The sequence below is a fragment of the Quercus robur genome, chromosome 2 (genome assembly GCF_932294415.1).
Source record: "Quercus robur chromosome 2, dhQueRobu3.1, whole genome shotgun sequence".
NCBI lineage: Eukaryota > Viridiplantae > Streptophyta > Magnoliopsida > Fagales > Fagaceae > Quercus > Quercus robur.
The window spans coordinates 15,294,855-15,306,371 of record NC_065535.1 but is presented as its reverse complement, the minus strand read 5'-3'; the positions used below and the strand labels follow the sequence as shown (position 1 = coordinate 15,306,371).

General features: G+C 34.7%; 1 protein-coding gene across 1 annotated transcript; it reads right to left on the bottom strand.

Annotated features, from left to right (window-relative positions):
- Positions 1-276: 276 nt before the first annotated feature.
- LOC126695345 (uncharacterized) lies at positions 277-9,874 on the bottom strand. The gene is made up of 5 exons (XM_050392055.1): positions 9,681-9,874; positions 4,646-4,727; positions 3,667-3,901; positions 3,168-3,264; positions 277-2,730 (listed from the first exon to the last, which is right to left on the bottom strand). The coding sequence occupies exons 1-5, from the start codon at positions 9,872-9,874 to the stop codon at positions 396-398; spliced, it is 2,943 nt and encodes a 980-aa protein (XP_050248012.1). The 3' UTR covers positions 277-395.
- Between the last annotated feature and the right edge of the window lie 1,643 nt (positions 9,875-11,517).

Below are 11,517 nucleotides of genomic sequence, written 5' to 3'. Positions count from 1 at the left end.
GGGAGAGTGATACAGAAGATTTGAACTCATTCTTACCAGCTAAAAACATTCCAATTCTCTCTCTCATTCTAACTTTATCATCGGAGGCTTGCCGGCAGCACCACACTGGTGACCCATTTTGCTACCTTCTCTTGTGTTCTTGCAAGTTGCACCAGGGCTATCTGGACGACTTCAACGACTGACAATTTTAGTTTCATCATTAGTCATATTTGTCACACTAAATTGGTTTTGTTAGCAGGTATACTTAAGAAAATTTTTAATACCACCTTCCAGTGGCGACTCCAGGAAATATTTTCAGGGTGTTCCTCAATAAGCATAAATTACACAATCTAATAAAAAGAAAATTTTATATATTGACAACAACAACAATCAAAAAATACACAAATACATAGAATTTACAATTGCTTTCTACGAGTTTTCATATTTTGAAATCGTTGCATAATAGTCTCATTATCAATGCTACAAGCTACATCTTTTTCAATATACACAATCAAGCAATCATTCATCCATTGATCTCCCATTCGATTGCGCAGTTCATTCTTTACATATTTCATTGCTGAAAAACTTCTTTCTACTGTTGCAGTAGCAACTGGAAGGGTCAAAGCTAGCTTCACTAGCAAATAGACTAATGGATAAGTCTCGTGTTTTCTTGTGCTCACTAACTTTTCAGCAAGTTCACTAACTCCTTGAAGCTCTAAAAAGAAGTCATTGCTGCGCATATCAAAAATATAATTTTGCAGTTGAGAGTCAAGTGCCAAAATATCTGTCCCAAGAAAATCAGAGGGATAGAACTTAGCTAGACGTATCAACTTTTCCTTATCGAAAGCCACAAATGAATTACTTGGATTCAAGCAAGCCATACAAAGTAGCAAATCAGTATTCGCTTCAGAAAAACGGTTGTTAAGCTCTTGAAGTTGCATATCTATGACTGTGTAGAATAGCTCAACACGATAATGATGTAAATTTGTATTTTGTTGGGTGTTGCGTCGCGGCCTCCCACTAACTACAAATATCACTTCCATGTCCAAGATAGGAATATCATGTGAGGTACAAAATAAAGATACTTCAGCCAATAAAGATGCCCATCCATCATCTCTCATCACTTGCAACCGTTGCTTAGACACTTTAACAAGATCCATAGCATTTACTATATCTTGATTTTTTTTTTGTAATGCTATTGACAACTCATTTGTGATCCCTAAAATATTTTTCATCAAGTGTAGAGCAAAGACAAATTCAAAAGAAAGAATTGACCTCATAATAGATCGAGCTTCAACTTTTTGGTCGGAGAGGCCATCTTCTTCAATAATCTCTAGTACATCAACAACAGCAGAGAACATCAAAATCAAACTGAGAATGGTCCCATAATATGATCCCCAACGTGTATCACCAGGACGTTTAAGATTTGTCTCTTGATTCAAACCTTGCCCACTTCTACGTACACCATTCTCTAAATCTTCTTTAATCTTGGCAAATTGTGTATCTCGAAGAGCATCTCGTCTCTTACAAGAGCCTCCAACAACAGTTACTAAATTACTAACCACATAAAAAAATTCAGCAATGTTAATGTGATTTTTAGCAACAGCAACAAGTGTCAATTGAAGTTGATGAGCAAAACAATGGACATAAAATGCTGACTTGTTCTCTTTCAAAATTAAAGTTTTGAGACCATTGATATCACCTTGCATATTACTAGCCCCGTCATAACCTTGCCCACGTAGGTTCGATAAACTCAAATTATGTTCACAAAGTAAACATTCAATAGCATGCTTGAGTGACAAAGCGGTAGTACTTGCTACATGTACAATACCAAGGAATCGCTCTATAATAATTCCTTCTTTGTTCACATAACGAAGAACGAGGGCCATTTGTTCTTTCACTGAGATATCACGTGACTCATCAACTAATATTGAAAAGAACCCATTGTCGAGATCCTTGATGATGGCTTTGGATGTTTCACGTGCAATTGCATTCACAATATCTTTTTGAATGTCAGGGTGGGTAAGCTTGCAATTTTTCGAAGCTTTTTGCAACACTTCATTGATAGATTCATTGTGATCCCCCAAAAATTGTACAAGCTCAAGGAAATTTCCTTTATCACTTGAATCTTGAGATTCATCGTGACCACGAAAAGCTAATCCTCGGCATAAAAGGAATCTTATGCAATCAACTATTGCATTTAATTGAATCCGATAGTCAATTTTATCTTGATTTGATTGCTTAACAAAAACACTTTGAATGTGTTGCTTTTCATTCAACAAATCATTACCCTTTTTGACAGCTTGGTAATGAGCACTATTAACTCCCCCAACATGGGAATTTAACTTATCTTTCTGATTCCAAAGTTTGAATCCCTTCGTTACAAAAGTGTCACCTCCCCCTTGCTTACCAACGTCTTGTCCAAATAGGTAGCAATAAAAACAGAATACTGCATCTTTGTCTATACTATATTCCAACCAGCATCTATCTTTATACCATTTGGATAAAAATCGACGGGGCTTTCCAGAAAAAAAAGATATAGGGTAATCATCACTGTGTAAAACAGGTTGACAAGGGCCTTTTGTTAAATAATATCTTCTTATTTCATCATGATGATTAGGATGATAAGATGATATTTTTTCTCGTAGCCCAGGATCTGAAGGAAGATTCTCTAAGTTAAAGTCAACACGAACTCGCTTAGAAGATGAAGATGAATCTTGTGCAGGAGCTGAATCTTGGGTACGTGGTTTTCTTATCAAATATTTGTCCATAATTCTAGCAAAAGAATAAACAAAAAACTATAAGTTTATTTGAAATATTAATAAAATTATTAATTATTATTGTTTAGTTGTTTTATTAATTTATTTGTTTTTTATAAACTATAATTTGTTACATTATTGTTTCATTAATTATAAAATTATTAATTATTATTTAGCCTAACATAATTTAATTTATTTGTCTTTTATAATACATTGATTAATTATACTGTTTTAATTATTATTGTTTAGCGTAACAATAAACTATATTACTTTAATTTATTTGTTATTAATTATATTACTTTAATTTGTTATATTGTTTAGTTCTTTGTGCACATTACACTAAAAGAGCTAAACATTATACATATCATGTGCAGCATAATAAAAGCAGTGTAATGTGCAACACATTACACTGCTTTAATTATCATTTACTGTCCGGCCCCATGTGCCCACTGCCTATCAGCCCATTTATCCCTACCCCACTCAACCCCACTCAACAGACAAGCACAAATCATCCCCCAATCACAACCTGCCAATCAGAAAATTTCACAATCACAATACATATTACTAATCAGCAACACACTGAATCACTGCCCAACAGACAAAAGCAACGAATAAAGCTATAAGATAAAGCCAAAAAAACAGACAAAAAAACAAAATAAAGTTAAAAGTAAAGATTGGTTCCCAAAAAAAAAGAAAAAAAAAAAAAGAAAGAGTAAAGATTCGGCACACTGGCACAGCCAGCCAATCAGATTATTCCAGTTCAAATTTCAAAAGAGAGAGAGAGAGATAATGACTTAAAGACTAGAATAAATAGAGAGAGAGGCATCAGACTTTTGCATTTTATCATTTCACGGTTTGCATTTCAGTGTGAGAGAGAGAGAGAGAGAGAGAGAGAGCGAGAGTCAGAGAGAAAAAGGGGGAGAAATACCTTGAGGCCGACTGGCGACGGGCAAGCGACGACGGCGGAACAGCTGAGACGGTGAGACCGTTCTGATCTGCGACGACGGGCCAGCGACGAGCGACGACGGCGGGCGACGAGCGACGACGACTAGACGAGGAGCGGCGGAGGTCACGGAGCGAGCGAGCTGCGCCTGCGCCTGCGAGCTGCCACTAGGCGCCACCGTGGGTTTGGTTTGCTCTGGGTTTGGGGTTTCTTTTTTGCTCTGTATTTTGTTTCTCTTTTGCTCTGTATTTGGTTTCTTTTTTTTTTTGATAAACGCCTCTGTATGACTGTATTGCAGTGTTGGGTAATGGGGTTTGATTTGTTTTGGCTTTGTATAGAGTATAGGCTGTCTTGATCTCTGCCAACGACGTGACCGTGGTTTGATTTCTGATTTTCTCTGATTTTTTTTTTTTTTTTTTTTTTTTTTGGGTGAGAATCCATGGGTTTTGCTACCTCCGTATTATGTTGGGCTTTCCGGGTTTGCCGTGGGCTTGGCTTGCCGTGGGCAGTGGGCTTGGTTCTGTTAACAAATTTTTTTTTTTTTTTTTCAGATTTTAGTTCAAAATTTTTTTTTGGGTTTTTTTTTTTTTTTTTGGCTTGAAAGTAGGACAGATAAATTTTTTTTTTAATTATTTAATTTGAGGGTATTCCTAATTTTTTGATTCAGGGTGTTCCTAATTATGGGATGAGGGTGTTCCTAGCATAGATTAAATATAAATTTTTTTTTTTTTTTTTTAATTTTTTTCAGGTCAGGGTGTTCCTGGGAACACCCTGACCTGTACGTGGCGCCGCCACTGCCACCTTCATGAAAATTATAAAAAAGTCGTAAAAAAAATTTTATAACTTTTTTTTTTAATAAAATATTTTTATTTTTAAATAAATGTCTTTAAACTGTTTGTTAATTTTTCTCTATCACAAATAAAAGGAGAAATAATAGTGGACCTTTCGAAATTATTTGTCCTACATCATAGCCGTTAAGAATCCAGCAGTAGAATGGTGCCGCGGCCTTTGCTTTTGCGTGGTAACCATCAACAATCAATGTCTCCCTGTACAAAAATTAAATGCATTTCGTGAAAAACAATCCACCATGATTGCTATTTTTCAAGCTCTTCATCATATAAACACAGAATGCATGCCTATGCCTATGTCGCATTAGCACACACTCTTCCCCCCCCCTTCTTATCTAATAATTTTCAAAAGTACTTTAGTTATTTCTTTTATGGAAAATTACCATTTACCCTATTGTTGTTTGGCCTTCTCATAGTTTTTTTTATTTATTTTTAATAAAGAGAAATGTTATATTTACAACATTTTCACAACAAATTTTACGTGGTGGGTTGTTATTTGTTATTACTAACAAGGTAAGAAAATAATATTAGTTGTGGATTCAAATTATAAACCCGTAAAAACATGATAATTAAGATTTGTTGTAAAAATGTTGTAGATGTAGAACTTCTTTTATGAAAGACCTTGACATAGTTTTGTCTATTAACTTTTTCAATTGTTACATATGATCATTTAAGGGTTGGAGAACAATGCAAATTGTTAGGGTTCCATTCAAAACTAAATAGATTACATTTGAATCCAAACTTTAGGTTTAAGGTTAAAATTTAATAATTGAAAAAGTTTGTAAGACTAGATTGTTATTGGGTCAAACCACAATAGGTAAGTTGTATGTCCCATAAATATAAAATTTGTTAATTTGGAGTATTTTAATCCAAATAGGAAATCAAATATGACAATGGAAAAAATTTGTGAAGTAAATTGTGACTGGACCAAACAACAAGAGGATATATTGTAATTTACCCTTTTAGTTTTCGTTTAGCCTTTTCTTTTCTTGAGTTTCTTATTTGTTGTTTGAACTGATTGTTAAACATGTTAAAAGTTCCTTTCTTTAACAGGTTGATAATTTACCATTGTTATTTCAAGTTGCTTTCATAGTTGCATATATTAAAACACTACTCGAAAACATTCTAGATGTGAAGTACAAATTAATTTGGAAGAGAAATAACTGGGAATTTACAAAATTTACTGTAATTACAATTACAAAGTACAATAAAATTACAATAATTTTTAAAATGAAAAATATCTGGGATACAAGTACAAAGTACAAACTACTTTAATACGTGCCTACCAATAGTATTATTATTTTTAGTTACTAATCACAACTTGCTAGTTGAACATGTTGTGATAAGTGTAAGGGAAAATCTGTGTGCATAGTTTTACTGTCCATTTTCTTGAAGGAAAGGGAGTTTCGATAATAATCAAATAACTATAGATACCACTTAATTAATACAATTCGTTGAAGTGATAAGTCATAAGCGGTGGATAATGACTTTTAGGCTAAAATACCAGAACTATTTATGAGGTTTGGATTAATATTAGTTGCTACTAAAACCTTTTAGAATATTCAAATTACTCTCTCAATACAAACATCACTTAACATTATTTGAAAATTTGGAGTAAGGGAATTTCGATCTGTGCTAAGTGCCACTTGTACTTAAGGAGTAAATTATGTATTATCAAAAAAAAAAAATATATTGGTAGTACCTTTTTGGTATTAGCCCAAACTAAGGGTGATTTTTATATTTTACCTAAAATATTTACATGGATAGTTTATTTATTTATTATATTAATTATTACCCTTCACTCATATTGTGTTGTCTCAATATACGAATTGTTAAGAAAAAAAAAAAAAGAGGACTAAATTGCAATTCGTAACCTTAAGGGTAATTTTGATTTTGTCCTCTAGAGTTTTAAATTTGGATCCGTATCCATGACATTATATATCATTTGAAATTTAAGCCATGTTAGTTGCATATATTATTTTGACTAAACTACAATTTAGTTTGAGGTGATTTTGGTTGTCTCATAAAGTTTCAAATTTTAGATTCACAACATTATGTTGTTTTGAATCAAGATGATATTTTTCTACCAAAAAAAAATAAAAATCAAGGTAATATTTAACGTCATGATGCATGGACGAAAGAGATTAAATTCATACGATTTGTAATGTTAGGAGTACAGATCTAAAATTTGAAAATTTAAGAAGATAAAATCAATATTATCCCAAATTTGAAGGGTATAAATTATAATTTAATAAAAAATTGTTTAATTTCCTGTTGGCTTTTGTGTAAACTGTTTACATGTGGACTTTTTGAGTTCACATAATAGCTGTTCATGGCACATAGATCCGTCTTGAAGGGAAAAAGATAAATTAAGAGTACGTACAAAAAAAAAAAAAAAACCCATCTGGCATTTACATTTTTGACTTCACATTGTGAAACCTTTGTGAGAGAGAGAGAGAGAGAGAATCTGCTTTCTAAAGGGCCATGTGTGTAATTGGCGTGTGGCAAATTTTGCATGATCGAGGCGTGGCGCCGAGGGTGATGATAACATCAGATGAGTGATAATCATGACAATGAATGGGTCTCTTCTTTTAGTCTTACAAACTCAAACCCCCAAACCAAAGGAACCAAAAAGGCTTAACCCTGTGGCTGTGAAAATGTGTTGCTCTTCCATAACTGGTTCAGTACATATATATGAATGAGTGTCTTTTTGGTCTTCGGCCCCCACATCTAGAATCTCTTCCCCAATGACTCTTTCTAGCCCCCACTATCACACCTACCATCATTACTCCCACTTCCTTATCTTCCCAACTCCTATTTACCCTCATTTAATATGTCCCTTTAAATTCTCAATTTGCATCCAACTTTATCTATAAATATTATAATGCCCATCCTTTCAAATCATACTATAAGCTCCAAAATGATTGGTTTCTAGACTACTACTGTATTTGACCAAATTCTCCTTATTATTCAACCCCCAACTGGTTGATACTAGTACCTATCGATTTTAAAACATGGAGCGTGACTCAATAGTAGAGGTCCTTATTCCAGCACTCTCAAATGAGCGGTTCGAGTGATAATCTCAATAAGGTTCATGTGGTACACGTTGTATTCCTTGTTACTATCACGCAGCGTGGGGTTGATGAGACCACATTCAAAACACCCCCCCTTTTTTTTACTAAGAAAAAAAAAAAAAAAAAAGATACTTATCATTTTCGGCCTTTACTCAACTCATTTTTCAACTTCAAAAAAAAAGAAAAAAAAAAGGATAAGATCTTTCCATTTTTTTTTCTCTCTTTCATACCTTGAATATAAGGCAAAAGACACGTGAAAGAGGAATAAAATGCTAAAATCCAATAACTGATTGCACTAATACCTACTTATCTTTACCAAATAACTATAAGGAAGCTTTATTAATATGAAAGTTTTGACATCTAGTGCTTGTTTAGAGGAAAAATTGTTGTGTTGGACTTGGGGAAAAGTTGGTTGACCCTTTCTACACACTCCTTGGTAACTAATGATCTATTAGGGAAAGATAGCAATGAGATTGCTCTTTGGAAAAAAGACAACACAAACAATGATATATTTTCTCTTTGGAAAAAAGTGCAAACAAATAATAATCTGCCAGATATGGTCCATATGAAGTTAACTATGATGAATTTTTCGTTGCCGTGAGATAACTCTTATGATTTCAGTATCCAAGTTTGACTTTGCGTCATAAATATTTGAAATTGTGAAGAGTTTTTTTTTTTTTTTTCAACGTGTTTATCATGAACCCAATTCATGACCGTTTTGCTGATAAAAGCAAGGAGATATCTTTTTCTCATTGTATATCTCATTGTTTTCTGTTTTATTTTTCTTGTTTTGGTATAAGGGTGTGGAGTTATTAAATTAATACGTATTGTATACTACTACTTGCCAAAAGTCACCTGGCTCAATGGCATGTTAGGCTCCCTCTTACGTCCAAAGTCTTCCTCGAACAAAATCCATTTCTAAATCTGGCTCCATTAAATAAGAGGAAAAAAAGAGAGAGAGGTAAATGACAAGAAATAGAATAAGATGTGTCGTTTGTGAATGTGATAGCTAGGATGAGGTATATATGTATGGGCAAATAAGTTATGTGTGACAGAGTGTGTATAACAAAACTACACTACAAAAAAAAAATTTGCATAGAAGTTTATGTGGAAAAATTCTCATGCCTGAGTTATCTATTTTGCAGGATGGGCACCAGACCTGAATTATCTATTTTGTGTACCCAAGTCTCATATTTGACGATAAACATCGGTTGAGCTACTTAAAACAACTCATATTTTCATACACAAAAACTACTAACTGTTAATTTACTAGTTCTCCAAAAAAAACTTAAGACGTTGAGAAACAATAAATATAATTATTTAACCAATAATTCTAGCACTAGCATAGATGAACCAAAAATCGGTCCCACACAAGATGTGTCTCATGTATGATTACAATTACAAATGCCTTCATTCACACAGCCAAAATAAAGCGCCTTGATTTTATTTTATTTTAAGTAGCTAACAAATTTACATGACTTAAATAAATTGTGCCTGATAATTTACCTAGGTAAATTTGGAACTCAATTGTAACCCATACAGTATATATACACCCCTACGACGTGATGTGTTTAATCTATAATCTAATATATATAAAACTGAAGATGTTTAACTTTTTGTTGACATCTTAAATATTGCCACACAAACTTTTGCTGTCTTTTAATTTTACAAGTCATAATTCTCTTTTTATTTTAATTGAATTTAAATTTTATTCTATATTTAAACTTTTAATAAAGTCTTAGCATATCATATTTTCTATCAATGTTAAGAGATATAGTTCAACTTCAGACACTTTTCTCAAAAAAAAAAAAAAAAAAAAAAAAACTTCAGACACAATCCTAATATATGTCTAATATTTAAAAAAAAAAATATATATATATATATATATATGTCAATATACAAATATAGGCATAATAAATACTGTTATAATAATTATCAAATTTCATTTTAGATTATATATATATATATGTGTGTGTGTGTGTACGGACTCAATTTGATCCACAGCTCAAAAGATTCGGACAATGGCCCAATAGGCCCACAACTAGGATTGTCCAACCCAACCCGGAACCCGACTAACCCGAGCAACCCACACGAACCTAAACCGGAAATTGCCTGAACCGACCACTCCGACGGTCGATGGCGGGTCGCCGCCCACAGAACCCTACGTTTGCGGGTCAGTTGGCGGGTTTCCTCTCCTAAAACCCGAGCAACTTGACCCGAGCATATAACAAAAAACTTCCAGCGATATTTGGAGTTCTCCGGCGAAAACATACAAAAACTGGTGTTCTTCGGCGAAAATTTACTTAAAACCCATTAGATCGGATGAGATACGGTGAGATCTTGTCGAGATCTAGTCCAGATTCGACAAGATCTGGTGAGATCTCGTTGAGATTCGACGAGTTCTTGTCGTGATCTGGCCAGATCTCGACGAATCCGGCCAAAATGACGGCACCGACAATGAAACCCGAAACCGATCGGTACAACCCAAAGCCCGACGTGACCCGAACAGGCCGATTCGACTAGCATTCTGGGTCGGTTACGGGTTCCGTTTTCACCCACCCAATAGATTTGGGTCAAGTCCGAGTCAGGCACAAACCCGACCCGTGGACACCCCTACCCACAACAATAGATTTTTTAGAGAGTGGGTTTGTTACTAAACATTCAATGAGTTAGATATAAGCCACAATAGGTTAATTAGTGCTGGAAGGGCTAGAATGAACAAGTTGAAAAGAAAAAGACTCCTCGGTCATGCCCAAGGATGGTATGTTCTTATAGATATTTCTTAGACTTATACAAATATTCAAGTTCTTGGTTACACAGTGGTTTTTTTTTTTTTTTTTGGTTTCTAATGATCTCTTCTGTGATGGAATCTTTCCCCTGTTATACTCCTTTCCCTTCTTTCATCTTAGCCTTCCACATGTAGATCAGATTACTAATCTCCTTGATACTTGTCCCATCAACACCTTCCTAAAGTCTTTGTGAGTAGTTGTAAGGCTAGAAATCACTGTTTAGGTATCACTTCCACATTAATGTGGCCAGTTGATTAGGTGGTAGCAACTTTCTTTCTAGATATTTATCAATTTTCTATTAATTTACCTCTCTTTGAATCTTATCCTCCCAAGCACAGTTGCCCACTACCCAGTACTTGATGGGTGGTCGAACTTCAAGCTTCCACCCTGTTGGTTGAGGAAGGGTGGCTCCTCGGACAACTTCACCTGTTTATCATGTATGGCCTCTTCCTTGACTCAATAATCTACTTGCCTTCACTAGTACTTATCTGTCCTCGGGCTCTTTGACGTCCTCGGGTGCAGCCCACGACCCAATATCCTTACCTGGGCCTTTCATCCCTATAATAACCCCTTGAAATTATACTATTTCTTTCCTTAGGGAAAAGTAGAGTTTTGATTTTAGGTTACTGTACCTCCCACGCTTATGACATTTTCTTACATGTGGGCATCTTTTCACCTGCAATGAGCACGCTCCTGACGCTTGGCATCTGGGACGCTGCAGCATTTACTCTGCACGGCACCCTGTCTTCCACGTTCTACGATATGATGAAAATCTTACAGTGGAGATTTTCTATAGGGATTCAAGCGAGAACTTTCCCACTTATTTTCCCCTCCTATATAAATTGCTCGAAGAATCCATATGCCCCACTTTTTGAATCTTCAACTCTCAAGAACCAGTCCGAGGTGCTCTTTCCTATATTTCTGTAAGTAACCTTTAGCCCACCTACTTATTTTTAGGACCTTTTCTTCCTCGGCCTCCTAATTTTCACCTTATTCTTCTAACATCCTCCACTCACGTCTAAAATGGGTGGATTTGCTAGCTTGGTTGACACCCCAGAGGGCATAGAGAGCTTTAAGGCCTGCTATAACATACCAACTGGGGTTTCGATCCGGCATTGCCTTCAA